The 27,596-nt window shown below is 37.7% G+C and overlaps 1 protein-coding gene and 1 pseudogene across 2 annotated transcripts in view; both read left to right on the top strand.

Annotated features, from left to right (window-relative positions):
- The window catches only part of CCDC126 (coiled-coil domain containing 126), a 53,878-nt gene extending 43,606 nt beyond the window's left edge, over nucleotides 1–10,272 (top strand). Inside the window, exon 3 of the mRNA XM_082846385.1 lies at nucleotides 8,741–10,272. Coding sequence (XP_082702511.1) covers nucleotides 8,741–8,925 — 185 coding nt within the window. The 3' untranslated portion in view covers nucleotides 8,926–10,272. The remainder of the gene's footprint in view (nucleotides 1–8,740) is intronic.
- LOC309966305 (ATP synthase subunit alpha, mitochondrial-like) lies at nucleotides 9,163–26,785 on the top strand (annotated as a pseudogene). The gene is made up of 2 exons: nucleotides 9,163–9,182; nucleotides 25,294–26,785. The product of its transcript is annotated as an ATP synthase subunit alpha, mitochondrial-like (transcript).
- The last annotated feature ends 811 nt before the right edge of the window (nucleotides 26,786–27,596 follow it).

Genomic DNA, 27,596 nt, shown 5'->3' with positions numbered 1-27,596 from the left:
GGCATGGGGGTGGTAGTGTGATGAATTGGGCGAGTGGGATTGACGTGTATACACTTATGTGTATAAAATTCATGACTAATAAGAATGTGCTGTATAAAAAAGTTAGTAAAATGAAAGTAAAAAGAATAAAATCAAAAAATCAGAAAACGAAAAAAAAAGTAAATGAATTAAACTCCCCAGTCAAAATACATAGATTGGCAGAATGGATTTAAAAAATAAAACAGGATTTAATTATATGCTGTCTATAAGAGATTCACTGTGGGTATAATGACACACATAGAAGTTTGGGACCCTAATCAATAGGACTGGTGTCCTTATAGAAGAGAAATAGACACGAGATGCATGTACAGAAAAAAGGCCACATGAGCATACAGTGAGAAGATACCCATCTGCAAGCCAAGGAGAGACGCCTCTGGAGAAACTAAACCTGCCATAGCTTTGATCTTGGAATTCCTGTCTCCAGACTGTGGGAAAATAAATTTCTGTTGTTTAAGAAAAAAAGTAAGTATATGGCAAGTTATTTTATATTAGTTTCACATAAGTGATTAAAAGGTTATATGTATGACCCTAAAAAAAAAAGAAATACCGTGACCAAGTGGCATTTATTCCAGGGATGCAAGGCTGGTTTAATTTTCAAAAATCAATCAGTGTAGGGACTTCCCTGGCAGTCCAGAGGTTAAGACTCCATGCTCCCAATGCAGGGGGCACAGGTTTGAGACCTGGTCAGGGAACTAAGATCCCACATGCCACATGGCAGGCGTAAAAAAAAAAAAAAAAATTGATCAGTGTATTCCATCATATTAACAGGCTAATGAGAGGGAGGATGGGGTTACTGTAAAAGGGCAACACAGGGATAGTTGTGGTGAAGGAAATATTCTGCATCTTGACTGTACCAGTGTCAGTACTGTAGCTGTGATGTATATAGTTTTACAAGATGTCACTGTTGGGCGAAACTGGGTAAAGGGTACAGGAATTTCTGTATTTGTTATTTCTTGCAACTGGATGTAAATGTACAGTTATCTCAAAATAAGTTATTTACCAATTAAGAAAAAAAAACCTAACCTGTAAAATGCATAGTCCTTATATTCTAAACATGTTAGAGGGAAGTCAATCTCAGAATTCCTACTAGAAATGGTTTTAATGTGGCTATTTAAAATGTAGATTATTTATGATTTGTATTATTTAGTCAAATCCATTATCTAGCTTTTGTTTTCTCACTTAAGAAAAAATTAGGCTTATTTTATGGTCCTAGGCATTTAATTTGTTTATAAAGTTTAATAAGAACATGTCGATCTACTCATGAGACCTAAACAGTGTGCCTTGCAGCCTTAAGTAGGGAGGTAATAAAATATTTGTTGAATGATATAATTTATTCAGCCCTCAGTAGGAGAAGGTAGCTGTATTAAAAGTGTAAAAGACTAAACAATTAATGTACATTTAATTACAGAGTTTATGAGGCTTTTGAAACCACTTTTACCTAGCAATTTGCTCTGATATTTGAATTCGTTCATATTGTTTAGGAAGCATTCTTGTTTTCTTGCTAGCTTCATAATAAAACTTTACAGTGAGTAATTCACTTTGATAATCAAGAAGTGACTTCTGAGTTTTCTCTCTTGTAGAATTAAGCATATGTTAGTGGTGGTAAAATATTAATATGAATTTGAAAAATATTAATAAGGAAAAGTTTTTGACTTAGATACTTTAAACACTTTAGTTTTGTTTTCTGGCTGCTTTGGGTCTTTGTTGCTGTGTGTGGGCTTTCTCTAGTTGTGGTGAGCGGGGGCTACCCTTCGTTGACGTGTGCTGGCTTCTCACTGCAGTGACTTCTCTTGTTGTGGAGCACAGGCTCTAGGCACGTGGGTTTCAGTAGTTGTGGCATGCGGGCTCAGTAGTTGTGGCTCATGGGCTTAGTTGCTCTGTGGCATGTGGGATCTTCCTGGACCAGGGATCAAACTTGTGTGCCCTGCATTGGCAGGTGGATTCTTAACCACTGTGCCACCAGAGAAGTCCCACACTTATGTATTTTATTTTCATTAGTCATTTTTGCGTTTTACTACTATTTTACTACTACTACATTTACTAAGAATTGAATTTCTTTTTTGTGTACACATGGCTATTTTTTTTTCACATGACTATTTTTATTTGTATCTGCCTCTCTTCACATTAAGAATACAAATAATAAAACCTATTGAGATATAAATAAGAGGTAAATCAACAGAGACCTATAAGTATGGGGTGCACAAAGGCATGTGTACTTGGTGTTTGTGCTGGTCCTTTTCCTGGTTGCCTTCAGATTTGTTCCTTTACTTTTCTCTGTTTTGTATCTCAAGGGAGGGTGATTCTAGTAGGTGGCATTTTCTAAGTTCCTAAATCAACTAGCTACTGCCTGGGTTCAGCCAATGAGAAGTACTGGCAGGAGTTCGGAATGTAGGAGGAAAGAGAGACTAGGGTATTTTTCTCCCTTTCTGCCTCAGGTGATGTCTCCTTTGTAGCGCCACCTTCTGCCAGACAGCCTCCTTGGCTCTGTTATTCCACTAGGTGTCCTTGGACTTGGGCTGTTGTAACATTACTGATTTTTCCCTCTGTTCCTTAGGCTCCGGATGATAGTGGCTTCCTGCTGTGCCTCACAATCTCTTGATTATGTTTATTGTAGCAAGAATCTTTTTATATCCAATATCTTTAGTATATTTAATAGCATTGTAACTTTTTTGTTTTGTTTTGTTATATTCATTCGTTTGTTTTATTTTTTAGATTCCATTATATCCTCCTTTTGATTTTTGTATACTGTGGAATAATTGGGCTAGGTGCTATTTTGATAGTATGTGTGTTCTTATGTGCCTTTGTATTAGCCTGTTTTTTGTTATTTTTCCCTTAAACTATTTGATTTCTTCTCCCAGAGTAGGGAAACTTAAAGCAGGAGCAGAACAACCTTAAAGGGTTTTATTTCCTAAGTCTGGTTCTTCATGTTAATCTTAACCATGATACCACCTACCAAGCATGAATCAGACATTCAGCAAGTGTTCATTTCCAGCATTTGTTGACTGTCTACTATGTGATAAAGCATCAAGCTGGATGAGCTGAGTAAAAGGATATGGTATGGTCTCCAATTCCAGGTTGTTTTTAGGGGTTCTGAACCGGGTCCCGAGGTAGGAGTTCTTATTGCTAGCACTTTCAGTGATAGGGCTTTGTGGGGAAGTACTGTGGACTCCCATAGAGTGTAAATGTATAATTCCCATAACTATATAGTCACATGAAATGTAAACAGAAAATTGTAATGTGAATCTAGAGAAAGGGTGAGTTTTGCTATGTTCAAAGGGATCATTGTGGTTTTTCAACTAACTGATTTCATATCATTGAATAAGGTAATTTAGATTTCTTAGTCTTTTAAAATATTTTATTAAAACTATTGATTTTAGGGCTTCCCTGGTGGCGCAGTGGTTGAGAGTCCGCCTGCCGATGCAGGGGACACGGGTTCGTGCCCCGGTCCGGGAAGATCTCACATGCCGCAGAGCGGCTGGGCCCATGAGCCATGGTCGCTGAGCCTGCGCGTCCGGAGCCTGTGCTCCATAACGGGAGAGGCCACAACAGTGAGAGGCCTGCGTACTGCAAAACAAAACAAAACAAAACAAAACAACTGATTTTAGAAAATTTGAAAGGAGGATATGTGATAATTTAGAACATTGTTAAAGTAATGTATAGTTTTTTCTGATTAAACCCAACTTTTCCTTTGAGTATTTTTTTGATGGAAAACTAATTGCTTAACTTACAAATTATGTTTAAAATAAAATGAATTTTTCCAAAGCGAATTGGTGTAAGCATTTATCAAAGGCTGTGGACACCACTATTCTGCAGCACTGTAATAAAATATAAGCAGGAAGCTCAGATATATGCTACATGGATTTTAGATTGGAAACGTAGTGGCCTTTGTCACTGTTATAACCCAAATTATTTGTAATAAAAAAACCTGTGTGTGAAAAAAAAGTGTATGCATGTAGAAAGTAATAGCATAAAAGGAAAAAATTGTTGTGGTAGGCTGAAGATATATATACATTTCCTCTAAAGAAGCAATAGTCAAATGCAATGTGTAGATTTCATTTGAATTCTGATTCAAGCAAATCAACTGTAAGAAGACAATTTTCAGATAATCAGGAAAATCTGGAGATGGAACAGGTGTTAAACTACTTAAATTAAGAAATTACTATAAATTTTGTTAAGCATGATAATAGCACAATGGTTAAGTTCTTTAAAAGTTAAAGGTGCATTCCGAAGAATTTACAGTGAAATGACATGATGTCTGCGATTTGACCTAAAATACTTTTGGAGAAAAAAGGTGGAAGAGGAGAGATGAACCAAGAATGGCAAAATATTGTTCACTGTGAAAGCCAAGTGATGAGAATTAGGTCCATGAGTACTCATTATACTATTCTATCTCTGCTTGTGTATGTTTGAAATTTTCCAAAATTAAAAAAATTGAAAATGTTAAAAAATAATCATGAGATACAGTATATCTACTCATCATTTAGACACTACAGAGGTAAATATATATATATATATATATATATATATATATATATATATATTCTTTTTGCATCTGCATTGTAGTGGAAAACCCTGAATTTGGGGCCTTGGAAGCAAAAGACTGGGGTCTGGATTCTAGTTTTCCTACCTGCTAATAATGTTTACTTTTTTTAAAATAAATTTTATTTTATTTATTTTATTTTTGGCTGAGTTGGGTCTTCATTGCTGCACATGGGCTTTCTCTAGGGCAGCGAGTGGGGGCTACTCTTTGTTGCAGTGCACAGGCTTCTCATTGCAGTGGCTTCTCGTTGCGGAGCACGGACTCTAGACACGTGGGCTTTAGTAGTTGTGGCACGCAGGCTCAGTAGTTGTGGCTCACGTGCTCTAAAGCGCAGGCTCAGTAGTTGTGGCGCACAGGCTTAGCTGCTCTGTGGCATGTGGGATCTTCCCAGCCCAGGGCTCATACCCGTTTCCCTTACATTGGCAGGCGGATTCTTAACCACTGCGCCACCAGGGAAGCCCCTAAAATGTTTACTTTTTCAGTCTATTTTATACGGGAAAAAAATAGACATGTATACTGAATATTAAAATAACTAATAACAAGTAAGGTTTGTTGAGACCTTGTGTACCACACATTGAGCTAAGCCTTACGTATCATTTAATCCTTATTACTAATGAAAATATTAAATAATGTATGGAAAAAAAAACCCTGATGTGCACATATACATATATATGTATACAGACACATATATATATATAAAATACATATACATTACAATAAATTTGTTTATATTTGATTTTAAAGAACTCCAACTTTTCCTTTAATTGCTATTCCTAACTATAACTAATCAGTGAGTAGGCTGTACCTTTATAATTCATGTCGCACTTCAGCTTGGTGTCAAACCTCTGAGGGCTTTAGCTTCATTTTATGTTAACATGATGGTAAGCTTCCCACCCCAGTCTGTTCTATGTAGCCTTCTCTGGCCTAGGTTGACTACTTCAAATATTATACATGAGGTGGCTGCCAGGGAAAAACAGATTCAGCAGTTATCTTTTAATCTTGTTGCTGGAAGATTCTTTAAAATATATATATTTTAACTTACCAAATACTATTATAGCTCTTGATTGAAAGGTCTTAATAAAGAAATGCGCCCTCTCCCTAATCTTTTTTTTTTTTTTTGCGGTACGCGGGCCTCTCACTGCTGTGGCCTCTCCAGTTGCGGAGCACAGGCTCTGGACGCGCAGGCTCAGCGGCCATGGCTCACGGGCCAGGCCGCTCCGCGGCATGTGGGATCTTCCCGGACCGGGGCACGAACCCGTGTCCCCTGCATCGGCAGGCGGACTCTCAACCACTGCGTCACCAGGGAAGCCCTACCTAATCTTTTATTTTGAAAATTCTCAGTCTACAGAAAGTTAGGGAAAATTATGTGGTAAACATCATATATCTTTCCTCTAGATTAATCATTTACTAAAAATTTTTCTATATTTTTATCTTTCCTTCTCTATACAAATATATATGCTTTTAGGGGGTACCATTTGAAACAAGTTGTACATACCATGACATTTTATCCCTAAATACTTCTTATCAAAGAATTTTTCTTATACTTTTTTTCTTGTGCATACCCACTAAACTAGAATATTTAAGTGTTCACGATGAATGATGCCAAAAGATACACTGCTTGATTTCCTCCATCACTAGACTTTCTCCAAATAGTTTTTCCCCTCACTTTATATTACTTTGATTTTTTTGTTGATTTATTTCTAATCACTTTTTACAACCACCTGCTACCACTACTCTCACTACTCCTTTCTGAAATGTTTTTCTTTTTTCACTTTAAGAAAATTATGGTAAAATGTATGTAACATAAAATTTGCCATCTTGGGCTTCCCTGGTGGCGCAGTGGTTGAGAGTCCACCTGCTGACGCAGGGGACACGGGTTCGTGTCCCAATCCGGGAAGATCCCACGTGCCGCGGAGCGGCTGGGCCCGTGAGCCATGGCCGCTGAGCCTGCGCGTCTGGAGCCTGTGCTCCACAACGGGAGAGGCCACAACAGTGAGAGGCCCACATACCGCCCCCAAAAAAAAAAAAAAAAAATTTGCCATCTTAACCATTTAAAAAAAATTATTTTATTTGTTTATTTTTGGCTGCGTTGGGTCTTCGTTGCTGCACGCAGGCTTTCTCTCCTTGCAGTGAGCAGGGGCTACTCTTCGTTGTGGTGCGTGGGCTTCTCATTGCGGTGGCTTCTTTTGTTGCAGAGCACAGGCTCTAGGTCGCTGGCTTCAGTAGTTGTCGCTCGCGGGCTATATAGTGCAGGCTCAGTAGCTGTGGCGCACAGGCTTAGTTGCTCCACGGCATGTGGGATCTTCCCAGACCAGGGCTCGAACCTGTGTCCCCTGCATTGTCAGTTGGATTCTTAACCACTGCACCACCAGGGAAGCCCTGCCATCTTAACCATTTTTAGGTGTACAGTCCAGTGGCATTAATTATATTCAATGTTGTACAGCCATCACTACTACCTAAAACTTGCATCACCCCGAACAAGAAACTCTGTAACCTTACCATTAAGCAGTAACTTGCCATTCCCCCCTTCCCCTGGTCTTTGGTAACCTCTAATCTACCTCTGTCTCTACGTATTTTTCTATTCTAGGTAGTCCAAATAAGTGGAATCATACAGTATTTGTCCTTTTTTTGTCTGGCTTATTTCACTTTGCATAATGTCTTCAAGGTTCATCCATTTTGTATTATGTATCAGAACATCATTCCTTTTTATGGCTAAATAATATTCCCTGTATGTTAATACCACATTTTGTTGATCTTTTGATCTACTGATGGACACTTAGGTTGTTTCCACCTTTTGGCTATTGTGAATAATTCTGAAATAAACATTGGTGTACAAGTATCTCTTTGAGTCTCTGCTTTCACTTTTTGGGGTAGATACCTAGGAGTGGAATTACTGGGTCACATGGTCGTTTTATGTTTAGCTTTTTGAGAAACTGCCGAACTCTTTTCTGTGGTGGCTGTGCCATTCTATATTCCTACCAGCAGTGTATGAGGGTCCCAGTGTCTTCACATTTTTGCCAATGCTTATTTTCTCTTTGTTTGATTATAGCTATCCTAGTAGACGTAAAGTGGTATTTCATTGTGATGTTGGGTATCTTTTCATGTGCTTACTGTTCATTTGCATATCTTCTTTGGAGAAATGTTTATTCAAGTCCTTTGATGATTTTAAAAATTGAGTGGTTTATCTTTTTGTTGTTGGGTTTAGGAGTTCTTTATATGTTCTTGATACTAAGCCCTTGTCAGATACATGATTTGCAAATATTTTCTTCCATTCTCTAGATTGTCTTTTCACTTTCTGGGTAATATCTTTTGATGTCCAAAAGTTTTAAATTTTGATGAAGTCCAATTTATCTGTTTTTTCTTCTGCTTTTCCTGATAGCTTAGTAACAGAACCATCAGCAACTTTATGAGTTGTTGTTAAATTATTTTTCCCCTGATCACAGATTAGGGTTTGAGCTGCGTTTTTGGTCCAGGACCAACAAAAAATAACAATATTAGTTGCCACTGACTGAATACATAATATGTGTTAGGTGCCATTGGGAAACCTGAGAAAAGAGGATTCTAGGGAAACAAAGGGTCAAAATTTCATTCTTTCCAGGTAAATTCTACTAAAACCCTTTAACCTCCCAGAGAGATTAGAAGATACAGTCTTCCCCATCATTTTCTAGTCAGAACTAGTATCTGTACTGCACTGATTGGGTTCCTGGCGTCTGCTCTGGATCCTAGGCTGCCCCTAAACTTCAGCCTGTGGAGGTTCCAGGTTTCTTGTTTCTACATTTCCTTGAATTTCTTAGTTAGTTCAGCTAGCTTTTTACCTTACCTGCCTAGTCCACAGTTGTCTTTTCAGACTAAGAAGCTCAAAGTAAATGGGTTCCTTACAGAGAGACTAACATTTTAAACCAGCCTTTACATCTGTTTTATTGCACTAGAAAAGTAAGTTTCCCTACATTTATAACTCTGAAATTCCGTTAGGAAGCTCTGTATGTGATGCTATTCATTAAAATAGGCTTTTTCTATGTGTGGTATGAGTGCTTTCCCTCTAGTATATTTCCTTTCGGATGACTTGATAATTGTTCACTTTTCCCCTCAAACTATGAAAACACAAATATTAAGTGCTCTATCAGTCTTTAATATGGTTTATTCTCATTTTTTTTCCCCTAGCTGATTTAAAAAGAACAATTGCTGTCCTTTTGGATGACATTTTACAACGTTTGGTAAAGCTGGAGAACAAAGTCGACTATATTGTTGTAAACGGCTCAGCAACCAACACTACCAATGGTACTAGTGGGAATCTGGTGCCTGTGACGACAAATAAAAGGATAAATGTATCAGGCAGCATTAGATAGCAGTTGAAGATCAGCTTGTGCTGCTACGTTCACCGTGGATTATATCCTATGGCAGAAAAGCTTTTATATCGCTGGCTAGCATAGAGTAATACTTTACAATAAAACCTCTATGCATTTTCAAGGAATATGCTGGATTCATGGAACTCTAATTCTGTATATAAATCTTAAAAGTTATTAGTTTGCTTTCAGGCACAACTCTTCAACGCTGTACTATATCCTTAAAGGGAACTTGGTAACATGGTTGATGTAGTAAGCAGGTAGGTGATCTTTGTATAAATCTTTGTGTTTGAGATCAAGTTGAAACAAAAACACTGAAAGACATGGATTCATTTCTATAAAATATTTATTTAAATATATGACTTGTTTTTCAGACAAGTGAAGAATATTGTTACTGAATCATTCTGTCATTTGTTATCAGTAGATGTGACTGTTTGACTAATACTATTAGAAAATGTGCTTACTTCCAGTACTTACTATATTTTGTTATTCAGATTATGAGCAGAGAGAAAGGAAGTATAATGTTGAAAATAATGTTTTGAAATCATGACCCAAAGAATGTCTTCATTTGCACTATCCCTTCAGAATAACTGGAGGTTAATTATTGTATATTTTTAAAAATTACATTTATAAGAGTATAATCTTGAAATGGGTAGTAGCCACTGTTCGTAACCTATTCTAAACATTGGGACAATTAAATAACATTAAAATAGTAATTTCTAATCTCATACGTAACATTTTCTTATATACTTACGTTCTGAAGAATAAAAGATTTTTATGATGAGATAAAAAGTAAGTATTAATTCATGATTTTCATATACATGAATGTTAATTTAAAAGTGTAACCCTTTGATTATGTTGTCAAGAAAGCACATTATTTCCATATTCTGGTAATTTTTGCTTATATTATATTGGCAAGGGAGAGAAAAACTGAGATATTTGTGAGACTGGGACTCTTAAGGACTTTAGCCAGATGTATATAATAAAAGTATTTGTGTTGCATTAAATTGCTTGGAAAATGGTAACATAGTACGTAGAATATCCTGCTTTATGAAATTTTGGATTTGTATAATAGATACGTTAGATATTCATTTTATATAATGAGCACTTAAAAATAATTAAGAACGTTTAAAATGTAATTTAAATTATGAAGATGGACTATCTTTTCAGGAAAACAGCTCTTCTATATAGCACAAGAGATCTTAATCTTGGGTAATTCTACTATAGAGCAAAGTACACCTTTATTTAAATTTACCTTGTAGCAAATTTAATTGCCATATGGTGCCGTATGTTTCATAGTATTTATTCTCTATAACAACTGCTTAAGTGCAGCTAGCTTCTAGATTTAGACTGTATTGAATTTAGTTTTGATATTGTATTGTTCATTATTACAATGTGCTACCAGACATAGTAGCAATAATTATAATGTTTTATTAAAGTAAGTATGAAAAAATATTTCATGAAAGATATCTTTCCAGACTCTTCCCTGTACCCTACCTTTATGTGAAGGAATTATTTATATACCATTTCCAGGTAAAGTTTGGAATAATTGTTCAGTCTCTCATTAGATGCTGACATTTTTGTTTTTGTTTTCAGGGATGAAATAAAATTATTATTTGTACTTTACAGTGTTATCATAAATTTTTTCTTTAATGATGATTGTGCATTTAATAAATGGTAAATGATTAAAAGGAATCTTAGATAATTTGGGTTTTGTTCCATGAATTCCAGATAGCTGTTTCAAAAGAGAAAAATGGAAGATTGCCTTGTTCAGGTTAGGAGAGTCTGAGTTTAGGGACTGATGGGAACAAATCTGGGGATTGTGATTGGAGGTGGTTCCTAGGCTTGTACTGTCAAGTCGAAGTTTACTGGTGAGGTTTTTTTAATTTAAACTTAAATTTTTTAATTTTTATTTTATATTGGAGTATAGTTGATTAATAAGGTTGTGTTAGTTTCAGGTGTACAGCAAAGTAATTCAGTTATACATAAACATGTATCTATTGTTTTTCAACTTCTTTTCCCATTTAGGTTATTACAGAGTATTGAGCAGAGTTCCCTGTGCTATACAGTAGGTCCTTGTTGGTTATCTATTTTAATAGCAGTGTATACACGTCAATCCCAAACTCCCAGTCTGTCTCTACCCCCCACCCTTCCTTCCTGTTAACCATAAGTTTATTCTCTAAGTCTGTGAGTCTCTTTCTGTTATGTAAATAAGTTCATTTGTATTTTTTTTTTTTTTTTAGGTTTTGCTTATAAGCTGATATCATATATTTATCTTTCTCTGTCTGACTTACTTCACTTAGTATGATAATCTCCAGGTCCATCTGTGTTGCTGAAAATGGCATTATTGCATTCATTTTAATGGTTGAATAATATTCCATTGTATATATCTAACACACCTTCTTTATCCATTCCTCTGTTGATGGACATTTAGGTTGCTTCCATGTCTTGGCTATTGTAAACATTGCTGCAATGAACATTGGGGTGCATGTATCCTTTCCTTTTTTTAAAAAATTAATTAATTAATTAGTTGATTTTTGGCTGCATTGTGTCTTTCTTGCTGCACGTGGGCTTTCTCTGGTGCAGCGAGCAGGGGCTACTTTTCATTGTGATGCATGGGCTTCTCACTGTGGTGGCTTCTCTTGTTGTGGAGCACAGGCGCTTGGCGTGCAGGCTTCAGTATTTCTGGCTCGTGGGCTCTAGAGCACAGGCTCAGTAGTTGTGGCGCACGGGCTTAGTTGCTCTGCGGCATGTGGGATCTTCCCGGAACAGGGCTTGAACCCGTGTCCCCTGCATTGGCAGGCAGATTCTTAACCACTGTGCCACCAGGGAAGTCCCACATGTATCCTTTCAAACCATGTTTTCCTCCAGATATATGCCCAGGAGTGGGATTGCTGGATCTTATGGTAGCTCTATTTTTAGTTTTTTAAGGAACCTCCATACTGTGGCTGCTCCAGTTTACATTTCCACTAACAGTGTAGAGGGTTCCTTTTTCTCCACACTCTCTCCAGAATTTATTGTTTGTAGACTTTATGATGATGGCCATTCTGACTGGTGTGAGGTGATATCATAGTTTTGATTTGCATTTCTCTAATAATTAGCGGTGTTGAACATCTTTTCATGTGCCTCTTGGCCATCTGCATGTCTTCTTTGGAGAAATGTCTGTTTAGGTCTTTACCCATTTTTTGATTGGATTGTTTGTTTTTTTCATATTGAGCTGCATGGGCTGTTTGTAAATTTTGCAGATATTAAATCCCTTGTCAGTTGCATTGTTTGCAAATATTTTCTCCCATTCTGTGGGTTGTCTTTTTGTTTTGCTTATGGTTTCCTTTTGCTGTGCAAAAGCGTTTGAGTTTAATTAGGTCCCATTTGTTTAATTTTGTTTTTATTTTCATTACTCTAGGAGACAGATCAAAAAAAGATATGCTGTGATTTATGTCAGAGAGTGATCTACCTATATATTCCTCTAAGAGTTTTATAGTATCCAGTCTTACATTTAGGTCTTTAATCCATTTGGAGTTTATTTTTGTGTGTGGTGTTAAAGAATGTTCTAATTTCATCTTTTTGCATGTAGCTATCCAGTTTTCCCAGTACCATTTATTGAAGAGACTATCTTTTCTCCATTGTATAGTCTTGCCTCCTTTGTTATAGATTAAATGACCATAGGTTCGTGGGTTTATTTCTGGGCTTTCTGTCCTGTTCCATTGATCTATATTTCTGTTTTTTGTGCCGGTACCATACTGTGTTGATGACTATAGCTTTGTAGTATAGTCTGAAGTCAGGGAGCGTGATTCCTCCAGCTCCGTTTTTCTTTCTCAAGATTGCTTTGGCTATTTGGGGTCTTTTGTGTCTCCATACAGATTTTAAGATTTTTTGTTCTAGTTCTGTGAAAAGTGCCATTGGTAATTTGATAGGGATTTTATTGAATCTGTTGATTGCCTTGGGTAGTATAGTCATTTTGACAATGTTGATTCCTGCAATCAGAGAACATGGTATATCTTTCCATCTGTTCGTATCATCTTTGATTTCTTTTATCAGCATCTTACAGTTTTCGGAGTACAGGTTGTTTGCTTCCTCAGGTAAGTTTATTCCTAGGTGTTTTATTCTTTTTGATATGGTAAATGGGTTGTTTCTTTAATTTCTCTTTCTGATCTTTCGTTGTTAGTGTGTAGAAATTCAACCAGTTTCTGTGTATTAACACATTATTGACTGGGGGATTTTTGCAGAAACTAACACCTGTGGCTGGCGATTTGTAATGTAGGTGAATATTGAAACACCCGCGTTTGAGTAAATATCAACAACTTTTTTTGCACTTAATGTATTTATTTGAAACTTCATACATGTCATACTAAAGCATTCTAATATTTCATTAGAGTGTGATAGGCAGTATAGCAGGCACCTCTGTTCAGGGGAACAGAACATCTATTACAAATATACTGTGTTTCACTGCACTTTCCCCTGGAAGAGCAGACTCTATACTTTCCGGTGGCATTTTTTGTTAGTCCTGTGGGTATTATTTCCTCTAGAATATGTTCTTTTATTTTACCTGATAGTCGACAAGGTGGATCTTTGTTGGGAGCTCTTTTAGAAACGCCACAAGAAGGACCAGGTGCGGGACTAACACTGCATTCACCAGAATGGTCAGTTACCCATTCTCTAGCTACTGCTAACAAAATTTGCTTGTAAGTCATTTTGTTCTGTACATTAAGGCTACAGTAAGTTTTAAACGGCTCTAGGTGTGCGTGCTTCAGTAGTTGCAGCGCATGGGCTTAGTTGCTCCGTGGCACGTGGGATCTTCCCGGACCAGGGCTTGAACCCGTGTCCCCTGCATTGGCATGCGAATTCTTAACCACTGTGCCACCAGGGAATTCCTCCTTTTTCATTTCTAATTTTATTGATTTGAGCCCTCTCTCTCTTTTTCTTGATGAGTCTGGCTAAAGATTTATCAATTTTGTTTATCTTTTCAAAGAACCGGCTGTTAGTTTCATTGATCTTTTCTATTGTTTTCTTCATTTCTATTTCATTTATTTCTGCTCTTATCTTTATGATTTCTTTCCTTCTACTAACTTTGGGTTTTGTTTGTTCTTCTGTCTCTAGTTGCTGTAGGTGTAAGGTTAGGTTGTTTATTTGATATTTTTCTTGTTTCCTGAGGTAAGATTGTATTGCTATAAACTTCCCTCTTAGAACTGCTTTTGCCGTGTCCCATAGGTTTTTGAGTGAATTAGAGTCTAATTCACTGATATAACCTGGGCATATACAATTGTGTACACATATACATTATGTGTCTGGCACATAATAAGTGCCTGATAAATATTTGTTAATGCAAGTTCCTCAGCCATTTTACACTTTTTGCTTTGTGCATCTGTACCTTTATATTAAAAAAAGACATTCTTTTTGTACAACATATCATGAACTTATTTCCAAGTCAGTAAGTATATAACTTTCATGGTTATTTCATTGTGTGAAATGAATATCACAGTTGATATATCTTTCACTCAATTATTGGGCATTTTGGTTGCATATAAAAGATTTAGACCTTGGTGTGGGACAAATCTAAAGCCTGCCCTCTTTCCATTATTCCTTGTTGTCTAGATGCTAGAGGGTAACCTAATAAAGTCTGGTTAATATCCATTTGGGGGAGACAAAATAAAGTGTTGAAATATCTCTACTGGAAGAACAGAGAAAATCCCAAACTGGTGATCATCCTCAGGCTTTGTTTTATATCATGAGCAGCAGGCTAGAACCATTTTGCGAAGTAGGGAAAAGACTGAGAATAAAATGTACAGTGGCTAATCCATAATTGGGTTAGAGCACTGGGAGGGGATTGGTTAGTAGTCATACTTGTGCTTAATCAGATCAGGTTTGTCATTTTATAGCTTTTGGCTTAAAACGAATCAGTAATATTAGTGTGTATTAAGGAAGGAAGGAAGTTAAGCCATAAAGATTTTTTTAAATTATTGTGTTTTTTTTTAGATTTTATCCATGTTAGTATCTTTCAGACATCTTTCCTGAATGAGTTTAGGACCTCCAGTGAGTCCTTATTAGGTCAAGTGTAACTTCACGTTGCTTCTAAGTGTTGATTAGCATCATCATTCATTTAAGTAAATCATTATTTTTCATTTAGCTTTCTCAGGTGCTTAGTTCTTCCACCCACCCACTCTTTCTTTACTATCTCATACCAATTAGACATTAATAGTTAACACTGAAAAGTAAACTATGGTTCTGAGGATTGTTTTTAAGTGGGATGGTGATATGAGATATAATAAGAAAGCTTGAGGAGAGGAAACATTTTGAACCACTGGTGTTTGGGAATTTACCCATAACAGATTATGTTCAATTTTGAGGTAAATGTGTTTTTTGTTTGCTTGTTTGTTTTTCATCTTCATGAGTTTGAAAAGGAGGAAAAAATCCTCTGCTATTTTTTTCTTCAAATCTGAACTAGGAGTTTCAGGCCCCAAACCTTGAGTGGATGATTGAATCAGGAGAGGCCAGAAAGGGGCCCTCCGCCAGGTGAGAGGGGCCACGGGCCCCTGCTTCCTGAAGGAGACTCTATACCTTGTATATTAAAACTGTTCAAAACCACAAAATGCTCTGGGAGGAAGGATTTAGAGCAGGAAGGATTTGGAGAATTTATTTGTAATAATATCCCTCATGTAATGAGATCATTACAGTAACAGTTATGGAGCATTTACTAAGGGCTGTGCCCTGCACTGTGCTCATCATGTACAATGTCTTGTTTTAATATGCAGAACAGCTTTGTGAGGTAGGTTCTGGTACCCCCATTTTCACAGATCTTTTAACCTGCACAGCAGAGATTCAGACCTAGAAGGAGTCTGTGCTCTTGACCACCATGCCTTACCAGCGGTTCTGCCAATCTGGGCTTAAATAAGTCAAGCATTCCCCTTCCCTCCCCTAATCTTGTCCCCAAGACTTACAAACTTCTCTGCTCTGATCCAAGAGAGATCTCCTCACTGTGTCCTCAACGGCCTGGGTCAGCAGAGCGCACAGAGTCTGCAAAGGCGTCACACGGTATGTATTGGGCCCCCAGGCATTGGTGGTAACCCCACCCAGGCTGATGGCCCAGGATGGCTGGGTTTGGGGGTGACGGGAGATGAACACATGCCATGGTATTTGGGAGCTTATGAACACGCCTGCCACGATAGCGGCTGTTACATCCTTTCTTGGAATAAAGGGAAACAAGGAATCGGCTTAGTGCATATTCTCCAGGGTGAAGAGAATCTTCTCAGTCTCCTCATTAAGGCCATTTTTTTGTATCCAACATGGGATTCAGGGCACTATCAACTCACCTATGGCAGTTCTCCATCAATGTCAAGTCTAGTACTAAGATATTATTTGCAAGGCTTAGGTTAGGGACTTTCTGGGGCCAAAATATTTCCACTTATTGGAGAACAGAGTGGGATTCAGGACCACATTCTTGGTCTATTATTTTGCCCTTTGTAATCTCTTTGGGTTTCACACATGTATCATTTGATGACTTTAAAGGAACCTCAGATTGTCTTGATATGTCTGACCTGAGCGTTTCACAGAATATCTCTGAGTTTTCTAGAATACTGTCTGAGCCTTAAAAACCTCTAGCCATTTCTCCAAAGCTTCCGTGTTGATTTGAGAGCATTTTAAATTGCAGAAGCCCTGGGTCCATCTTTTTTCTTTATCTGGAAGACTGCTGCCTACTGCACATGGTCCATGTACTGATAATCAGACTGGAATTGATCTCTCCATGTAGAACCGAGGAAAAACTTTCATGGAAATCCTCTTTTTAGCATCTTCTTTATTACTTGTCCTGTATAATAAAAGGGCAACTCTTCCTCTGGTCTTCCCCTGAAGCTGATGTATTTAAAAATAGAATGAATGTAAAGAATGCTTGTTGTGAACTGTAAGAGTGCGTTTTAGCTAAAAATGGCCTTCTCCTTTTAGCTTCCAGGCAAAGACACAGTTTGGAGGAGAAAGGCAGGCAGAAGTTGGGGGTTGGAGGGTTGACATATTAATATAGTTTGTTTTCTTTTTCTCTGCTGGCTGCTGTCATTTTCTGCCTTGGAAAGTACCTAAGTGGTGCTTGGAAATAAACTCTCCCAGGGAAGGTGGTATGAATATTGATAGTTTTAATTAAAAATCACTTTCTGTCTCTTTGCATGACTTAATTCTTCTTACCTTTTTTCCTAAATATCATGTGTTAAAAACAATATTGAGTTTAAATACAGTGCTAAATAACCATGGTTAACAGCAGAAGACAGGTAGCTCTTTCTTTGATTAAAACAAGTGACTTCTAACAGAGCCTCAGCTGAGGGGCTTGGAGACTGCATAAGTGGTCACTCTGCCTTCTGTTTCTAGAAATAAATTTTTCCTAAGGCTAAAAAGGAGGCCAAGGCCACAGCTCTGAGAGAGGGAAGTTTTTCTTACTGTCGATTAGTGCTCAGTTAACTTTATCAGGGAAGTAATGAGCTTGGGAAAGACTTTAAGTTATACCTTCTACACCTTTCTTCAGAGAGTCTTCACTTCACATACACTGATGCCAAGGTGGGGAGAATTGGCTTCTTCACAACGCAGAAGGCTAGATGGAAAGTATTCTTTGCCTCTGCAAAACCAAGATAGCTAGTATTTCTTGCTGATGATAAGGCATGAGGGCTGGCTGCATAGCAGTAGTGTCCCAACTCTAGGCACAGCTGGGACCCTTTGCCGTCTTACAACGTCCTGTTGGAATTCCAAGCAGATGAAGCCGAGCCCAGAAGTAGTCACAACTATGAAACAATCCTATTGTCAGGCTTTGGCTGCCCTAGTTTATATCATGTAGTTCAGATTTGTTCTTTTCCATTTCCTTGCCTGGAATGCCTTTCTCTTACTCTCTTCGGTTTGAGTACGATTAGTTTTTCCAATGTGTTTCTCAAGTTTTACCTACTTAGGATTACAAGTTTTCCGTTCCCAGCCTTAAGAGATCGCCCTTTTCTCTGGAATCCCGTTTTGACTTGTCCCTGCTTCATGCATTTAGTCCTTCATTCACACTGTCCCCTCTGTCCGATTACGCTTCTCCCAGGTCTTTGCACGAGTGGCTTTTTCTTGAGAAATTCTTCAAGTCTGAACTGAATGCCACTTCTACAGAGAGACCTTCTCTCAGTACCATTCTAAAGTAGGAGGCCTTTCTGTATATTCAGAGACCGTCAGGTTCCTAGTACCCAGCACAGTAACTAGCACACAGTAAATATTTGTTGAATGAATTAACAAATGAATTTATTTGTTAGTTCAATTTAATGTGTAATGATTTTCAGCTTAAGAACAAAAACTTTGGGAGTAAATTCAAACTATGAATTGGAAAGAATTGAAATCTTTAAAATACTGAGTCTTTCATTCCGCAAATATGGTAACTCGCAGAATTTATTAAGGTCTTCTTTAAAGTTTCTCAGTAAACTTTTGTAAGTTTCCTTGCAGAGGCTTTATATGTGTTTTGTTGTATTGGGTTGGCCAAAAGGTTCGTTTGGGTTTTTCCCTAAGATGGTTCTAGTAGCGCTTAGTTGTCTTTAACTTCATTCGAAACAGTTTTTTTAGATTGTATTGTGACGGCTATCATATCAGCGTGCATTGAAAAAAAAAACTTACCAAAATTGGTGAATTTTTGTGTGGCCATTTTAATATTGAAGATGGAAGAAAAAACAACATTTTTGGCATATTATGCTATATTATTTCACGAAAGGGGAAAGCACAACTGAAACAAAAAAAGATTTTGTGCAATGTGTGGAGAAGGTGCTGTGACTGATCGAACATGTCAAAAGTGGTTTGTGAAGTCTTGTGCTGGAGATTTCTCTCTGGACGATTCTCCACGGTCGGGTAGACCAGTTGAAGTTGATAGCGATCAAATTGAGACATTAATTGAGAACAATCAACATTATACCACGTGGGAGATAGCCGACATACTCAAAATACCCAAATCAAGCGCTGAAAATCATTTGCACCAGCTTGGTTATGTTCATTGCTTTAACGTTTGGGTTCCATATAAATTAAGCGAAAAAACCTTCTTGACGGTACTTCCACATGCAATTCTCTACTTAAACGTAAGGAAACGTTCCGTTTTTAAAACAAATTGTGATGCGTGATGAAAACTGGATACCGTACAATAACGTGGAATGGAAGAGATTGTGGGGAAGTGAAATGAACAACCACCAACGACACCAAAGGCCGGCCTTCATCCAAAGGTGGTGATGTATATATGATGGGATTGGAAAGGTGTCCTCTACTATGAGCTCCTTCCAGAAAACCAAACAATTAATTCCAACAAGTGCTGCTCCCAATTAGACCAACTGAAAGTAGCACTCAACGAAAAGTTCCGGAATTAGTCAATAGAAAGTGCATAATCTTCCATCTGGATAACGTAAGACCACATGTTTCTTTGATGACCAAGCAAAAATTGTTACAGCTGCGAAGTTCTGATTCATCCGCTGTATTCACCAGACATTGCACCTTTGGATTTCCATTTATTTCAGTCTTTACAAAATTCTCATAATGGAAAAAAATTTCAATTCCCTGGAAGGCTGTAAAAGGCACCTGGAACAGTTCTTTGCTCAAAAAGATTAAAAGTTTTGGGAAGATGGAATTATGAAGTTGCCTGAAAAATGGCAGAAGGTAGTGGAACAAAACGGTGAATGTGTTCAATAACTAGTTCCTGGTGAAAATGAAAAGTGTGTCTTTTATTTTTATTTAAAAACCGAAGGAACTTTTTGGCCTGCCCAATATTTATTATTAGATGTAATTTATAAATAGTATCTATTTACATTTAGTTTTTATTGCATATAGAAAAATAAAAAGAACAAAAACTTTGATAACTCCTAGAATTGAGACATAAACAGAAGAGATGCGACGCATGTCTGCTTGTGTAAGGAACTAAGAAATTTTCTGCAAAGTAATTCATGCTAGTAGATGAAATCTGTGGGATGCCAGGGTATGTTTCAAGGGTAGTAGTACAAGTAAACAGGAATGACTCTGCATGTTCTGCTCATATTCTCTGTGGTGTTCTCCTAGTTTTTCTCTGGGGATCTTGAGAAAAATGTTTTTTTTTAATCTTTAAACAGTGTTTAATGCACATCTGACTGTATTATGATAGATGGATATAATTTAAATAAGACACGATCAAACTTTTAATCTAGTTATTTCTATGCAAAAAAGTCATTATGTATTTTAATATAGAAAATAAATATGATTTTTGAAGTTGATTTTTTGAAATACTCTAGCATTTTAAAGTTGAAGTTGAGAAAATTTGTTTCTTAACTTCCATTACTTTAATAGTATGACTTTTGGCAAATATGTGATTTCTGACTCAGTCAGTGCCTTCAGCTCCAAAGCATTGATGATGCCTATCCTTTGTGACCCCATGGGGTTTTGTTACAATAAACAGAGTATATCTAAAACCCTTTGAGTTCTTAGGAAGGAAATATATAAAAGAAGTATAATGAAATTGTTCATCTCAAGTTCCTAGCACGAGGCCTTGCACAGAGTTGGTTCAATACATAGTTAATTATCACGAGAAAAGGAGTCTGTGGAATAGCACTTATAAAGCAATAGAAAGATATTTTACATTTCTTAGATTGTGTCACAATGCAGTCCACATCCAGGACTTAGAGTTTTCTAAAAAAGTCTGTTACATGGTACAGTATTTCAATAGGATATCAATTTAATGGGTTATGACTAGCATTTTGAAGTAATGGAATAAAATGGAAATAAATATCAGATGGCATCATAAATAATAACAGTATTTCCTGAAACTTTTTATTCATATGTCTGTGTGTGTGTGTGTGTGTGTGTGTGTGTGTGTGTTTCCTGGGTCATGATGTAAAATATATTTCTTTGGTAGGTTGAGGTTAAAAAAAGTTTTGAAGACCACTGATATAATTATACAGATTATAATTTACACAGAGCTGTTCTCATTTTGCTTGATTTAAGAAGACAAATAATTGGAACATAATTGTAGTTTGCTGCTAAGCAGCAAGGAAATAACAGAATTCTATGCCAGAAAAGCTGTATAGGACTCCCCCCACCGCAACCCCGGTTGGGGAGGTAATTAGAAGAAACTAAAATACATCTGCTTTACTAATCAAGTCATGTCCTGGGAGGTCCTTGGTCAATTTTTTTTTTTTCCCTTTGGCCGTGCCGCGTAGCATGCGGGATCTTAGTTCCCTGACCGGGGATCGAACCCGTGCCCCCTGCCGTGGAAGCATGGAGCCCTAACCACTGAACCGCCAGGGAATTTCCTGGTCAAATTTTTCTTTATAAGCTTCCCTCCCCTCATACTGTGCAATTAATGATTTTCTCATTTCTTATAGGAAACAAATGGCACTGTCAAATTATGACTATCAACTAATGTTTTTAAGTCACACCAAGAACTGTGCACATGCTATCATGAAGACAAATTTTACATATTGCTTAAAAGGAATGAAAATTTATATTGTTCACATTCCTGTAACAAGTCCCTCTCTTTCTTCAAATTATGCTTGCTTGCTACTTAATATATCTACCTGAGGAAAGCTTCCTCACAACCTATTTCAAACGAGGCGACAGAGCTTTACATTTATTTTACTATGAAAAGTTCATACATACAGCAAGGTTGAAAGGATATGCCCACCGTCTTGATTCTACCATTAATTCTTTTGTTATACTCTGCCACATCTGTCAATTAAACCATTTTATTTTTTTATGCTCTTTGAAACAAATTACAGTTTTCAGCCACTTTTCCCTAAGTACTTTAACATGCATGTCATTAACTCAAGTTTAGTATTTAAAATTTCTTCCCTAGATGTAAAGTTTATATACAATGAAATGCACACATTTTTAGCATACATTAGCTGAGTTTTGACAAATTCATTAGCCTGCTACCCAAACTTCTGTTAATATGTAGAACACTACCATCCCACCAAAAAGGCCCCTTATATGGTCCCTAGTCAAATCCTACCCCACCCCAAGGCAGTTTTTTCCACCATAGATTAATTTTGCCTTTTCTAGAATTTCATATAAATGGAACCATACAGTGTGTGCTCTTGTTTCTGGCTGCTTTCACTCATCATAATGTTTCTGATTTTCACTTATGTTGTTGCATATGTAATTTGTTTAATGCTGAGTAGTATTTCATTATATGAACGTAACACAGTTTGTATATTTCTTCTCCTGTTGATAAACATTTGGGCTCTTTCTGGTTTAGGGCTATTATGATAAAACTGCCGTGAATGTTCTTTTTAAAAAATATATATTTATTTATTTATTTGGCTGCATTGGGTCTTAGTTGCTGCACGTGGGATTCATTGTTGCAGTGTGCCAGCTCAGTAGTTGCAGCGCGCCAGCTCAGTAGTTGCAGCACACAGGCTCTAGAGTGCACGGGCTCGGTAGTTGTGGCATGTGGGCTTAGCTGCCCCGCAGCGTGTGGGATCTTAGTTCTCTGACCAGGGATTGAACCCACGTCCCCTGCATTGGAAGACGGATTCTTAGCCACTGCGCCACCAGGAATTCCCATGAACATTCTTATAGAAGTCTTTTTTGTGAACATAACTTTTCATTTCTTTTGGATAGATACCTAGGAGTGACATTACTGGGTCGTATGGTGAGTGTGTTAAGAAATACACTGTGTCTTCCAAAGTGGTTGTGCATTTGGCACTCTCACTGGCAGTAGAGTTTTGATTAGATGTCTCCATGTTTGCCCACACTCAGGGAGGTAATAGCAGGGCCATAACACCTCACTCCTTTGAAACAGTTGCTCCGTTGTGCCCACAGGACATAGTTGTAGATGGTGAGCAAACATGTAACGTCGTGGGAGTGGAGGTCCCGAACTGTTCATGCACACACGGGAAAAAAGAAAGTTCTACCAGCAGAAGGATGAAAAAGCATTGTCTTCAAGACAGAGAATAAAGGGACTAATAGAAGGACCCTTGGACCAGTCTCTGTCTGTTGGTGTCCCCAAACTTATCTCATTGCTAATTTAAAGAAAGTGAGGCCTAGCCCAGAGGAGAGAGTAACTCTGGCAATATTCTAAACCAAGTTGCTCCTATTTCCCTGGGAATAATTGTGTGTGTGTGTGTGTGTGTGTGTGTGTGTGTGTGTATAATTGTTTTCTTGTACTGTAGATTTACTGCACAACTCTCAGGTACCTGTAGAATGGGTTTTAAATTTCTATTCCATATTCCTGTCAGTTTGCATGTTTTTCTTTATTCTGTTAATATGGTGAATTGCATTGATTGATTTTCAAATATTAAACTAACATTGCATTAAATGTTGTAATGTGTTATTTATTTTTTGTTATTGGATTCAATTTGCTACTATTTTGTTTTAGGGGTTTTTAAATCAATAGATTTATGAGATTTATGAAAAAAATTGGTCTGTAATTTTCTGTCCTTGTAAGTCCTTCAGTTTTGGTATTGAGTTTATTCTGATATCATAAGACAACTTGAAAAGTATTCTCTATAAGAGCATACGTAAGATTGATATTATTTCTTTGTTAATTTAGAAGTCACTAGTGAAGTGATATGGCCTGGAGATTTCTTTTGGGGAAGGTCTTTAATTATGGGTTCATTTTCTTTCATAGGTATAGGGTTATTTAGATTTACTTTTAATTTTTGTGTTAGTTTTAGTAAGTTGGTTTTTCTGTTTTTCTTGTCTATTTAAATTTTCAAGTTTATTGGCATAAAATTGTTGGTAATATCTTATTGTCCTTTTTATATCTACTGCATGGTTTGTAATGATGTTGCCTTTCATTTATATTAGTTTTTGCTTTGCTCTTCAATTATTTCTTAGATAAAAGGTAGCATTTTTGGGCTTCCCTCGTGGCGCAGTGGTTGGGAGTCTGCCTGCCGATGCAGGGGACACGGGTTCGTGACCCGGTCTGGGAGGATCCCACATGCCGCGGAGCGGCTGGGCCCGTGAGCCATGGCCGCTGAGCCTGCACATCCGTAGCCTATGCTCCACAAGGGGAGATGCCACAACAGTGAGAGGCCCACGTACTGCCAAAAAAAAAAAAAAAAACAAAGGTAGCATTTTATGCCCACTGTCTGACATGATTTATACGTTTAAAAATATATTCTGGAGATCACTTCATAGCAGTATTCAAGAGTCTTTCTCATTTTTAAATGTTGCACAGGACTTCATTGTGTGGCTGTTCATGCCTCCAGTCCCCTTTTAATGAATATTTGGTTTGTTTTCAGTCTTTTTACTGTAACAAATAGTGCTGAAGGGAATACCTTTGTATGTATGTATTAAAACAAACTTGCTGGTTATGATCTCATTTATATGTGGAATCTCAAACAAAAACAAAAACCAAGTTCATAGATAGAACAGATTGGTGGTTGCTAGAGGCAGGAGTTGGAGGGTGGGCAGATGGGTAAAGGGAGTCGAAAGGTACAAATTTCCATTTATAAAATAAATAAGTCGTGGTGGTGTAGTGTACAGCATGGCGAGTATAGTTAATAATACTGTATTGCATGTTTGAAAATCCCTAGGGGAGTAGTAAATCATCAAAGCTCATGTCACGAAAAAAATTCCGTAACTATGTATGGTGACGTATGTTAACTAGACTTGCTGTGGTGATCATTTCACAGTGTATACAAATATCGAATCATTATGTTATGTACCTAAGTTGTATGTAATGTATCTAACATATAAAGTTGTATGTCAGTTATACCTCAATAAAAAATTAATTAAAAAAATTTTTTGCTAGTGTTATCTTTGGGATAGATTTCTAGAAATGGGATTTCCTAAAAATGGGGGAGGGGCAATAACTATAGATTAAATTTAAGAGCTTTAACAACTAAATACGGTAGATGATCCTTGACTGGATCCTGCTATGAAAAAGTGAGCTATAAATAACACTGAGGATGTGGGTAAATTTAAATATAGAATGGGTGTGAGTTGAAACTAGAGAGCTATTTTCATGTTGGGGAGGCAATACCATTGTATTTAGATAGAATTTTTTTTTTCTTTTAGCAGTGTAAAGTATTTTGGCATAAAATGTCATAATGTGTGACACTCACTTTGAAACAACTCAACCAGAATAATAAAAAATGAAATAGATTGATAAATCAATAAAGCTAATATGACAGAATGTTAACAGTGGCTGAATCTCAGTGGATTTATAGGCGTTCATTGTACTATTTTTTCTACTTTTGTATATGTTTGTAAATTTCATAATAAAAAGTAAAATATACAAGCATATATATTATGTATCTAGTGAGTTATTCTTGCATTATTTTATCTTTACATGTGACTTCATCCATAGCAAGGATTATTTCTTAGAAACATTTTGTCTGATACTAATATAATTATCTCATAATCCTCTTACATAGTATCTCAAGATACTGGTGTAATTTCTTTTGGTTAATATTTGCTTGGAAGTCGGTCCAGAGGTTGCAGCTGCAGAGGAACCACCCAAGGAGAGCTGCAAAGATGCTGTCTGGACACATGGCCTTGGGCTGTGGCTTGCACCCTCCCTTGGCAGGCCAGACTGGTCTTCAGAATGCTTTGGGATCATCCTTCATTGCCACAGGGAACCTCCATGCCTCTTAACACTTGTCTTCAGACGACTGGCACTGCTGAGGTATCCTCTGTTCTTGAAGAGCGTAATCTTGGAGCCAAAACCTCTGTTGACTGTGAAGAAACAGGTGTGTCTCAAGTATTGATGATAGTATTGGTTGAATACATGGGCTGAGGAATGTTCAAGCAGACGAAATGGTAGTGTTTTCTTCAGGCTTAAAGGGTATGTTTCAACTTGGGAACTGACAATGTTGGTTTTGTTGTGTTTGGACATGATAAACTAATTAAGGAAGGAGATACTGTGAAGAGGACGGGAGCCATTGTGAATGTTCTAGTTGGTGAGAAGCTACTGGGTTGTGTAGTAGATGCCCTTGGTAATGTCACTGATGGCAAGGATCCAGTTGGTTCTAAGACCCAATGGTGAGTTGGCCTGAAAGCCCCTGGCATCATTTCTCCAATCTCTGTGCAGAAACCAGTGCAGACTGGCATTAATGCTGTGGATAGCTTGGTGCTGATTGGTTGTGGTCAGTACAGGCTGACGATTGGTGACTGACAGACTGGCAGAACATCAATGATTGACATAATTATTAACCAGAAACATTTCAGTGATGGATCTGATGGAAAGAAGAAGCTATACTATATCTACAGTGCTGTCGGTCAGAAGAGATCCACTGTTGCCCAGTTGGTGAAAACACGTACAGATGTGGATGCCTTGAAGAACACCAGTGTGGTTTCAACCACTGCTGCTGACACTGCCCTCCATCAGTACCTGACTCCTTATTCTTGCTGTGCTGTGGGAGAGCATTTTAGGGATAATGGCAAACATGCTTTGATCATCTGTGATGAATTATCCAAGCAGGCTGGTGCCTCTGCTGGTCTGCAGACCACTCAGCTACTCGTGAGGTCCAACCTGATGGTGTGTTCTACTTACACTCCCATCTACAGGAGAGCAGACATAATGGACAATTCTTTTGGTGGTGGCTCCTTGACTTCTTTACCAGAAACACAAGCTGGTGATGTGTCTGCTTACATTCCAACGAATATCATTCCTATCAGTGATGGACAGATCTTCTTGGAAACAGAATTGTTCTACAAAGGTATCTGCCCTACCATTTACATTGTTTTTTCTGTGTCCTACGTCAGAAATGCTGCCCACACCAGGTCTGTGAAGCAGGGCCAGGCACCATGAAGTTGAAATTGGCTCCTATGGTGAGGTTGCTGAGTTTGCCCAGTTCAGTTCTGACCTCCTTGCTTCTACTCGACAACTCTTGAGTCGTGGTGAGTATCTGAGTTGCTGAAGCAGGGACAATATTCTGTGGCTGTTGAAGAACTCGCAGCTCTTACGCTGGGGTAAGTGAGTATCTTGGTAACTGGAGCTGTTTCTATTTGTGTGTGTGTGTTTTGTTTTTGGTTTTGCTGAAGTATTTAAAAGCAAACCTTAGATGGCATGCTATTTTACCCAGCCACTTCATTATGCTTTGAAAGACAAAATTTTTTTCCTTAGGTAACCGCAAATCCATTTTTACATCTAACAAAGGAAATAAAACATTTCTGAGGTTTTAATATAAACTATTAACATTTCTCCAATTGTCTCAAGAAATGCCTTTTTACAATTATGTTTTTCAGATCAGAGTCCAAACAAGGTCCACATCTTGAATTTGATTCTTAGGATCTCTAGGATCTCTTTTCATCTGGAGGACTGCTCCTTTTCCCCTCCCTTATTCCATTTATTCCATTTTTTTTTTTTTTTGTAGTACGTGGGCCTCTCACTGTTGTGGCCTCTCCCGCTGCGGAGCGCAGGCTCAGCGGCCATGGCTCACGGGCCCAGCCACTCCGCGGCATGTGGGATCTTCCCGGACCGGGGCACGAACCCGTGTCCCCTGCATCGGCAGGCAGACTCTCAACCACTGTGCCACCAGGGAAGCCCCTCCATTTACTTCTTGAAGAAAGTGGGTCAGTCCTGCTGTCTAGAAGTGAGATCTAAAGACTCGATTAAATTCTGTTTCAAGTTTTGACGAGACTAGCTGTAGGTGATGTTACAGACTTTATATTGTTTCATCACCTGGAGAACCACATAGTGTCAGGTTGTCTCAAGTTTGTAGTAATGCTTAATTCAGGTGGTGACAGTGTAGTTCCTTCATTGTGAAATTTCCCAGCAGTCTTTT

Source organism: Leucopleurus acutus (genome assembly GCF_964270905.1).
Source record: "Leucopleurus acutus genome assembly, chromosome: 9".
In the NCBI taxonomy this organism is placed as follows: domain Eukaryota; kingdom Metazoa; phylum Chordata; class Mammalia; order Artiodactyla; family Delphinidae; genus Leucopleurus; species Leucopleurus acutus.
This window is presented reverse-complemented; position numbering and strand designations above follow the sequence as displayed.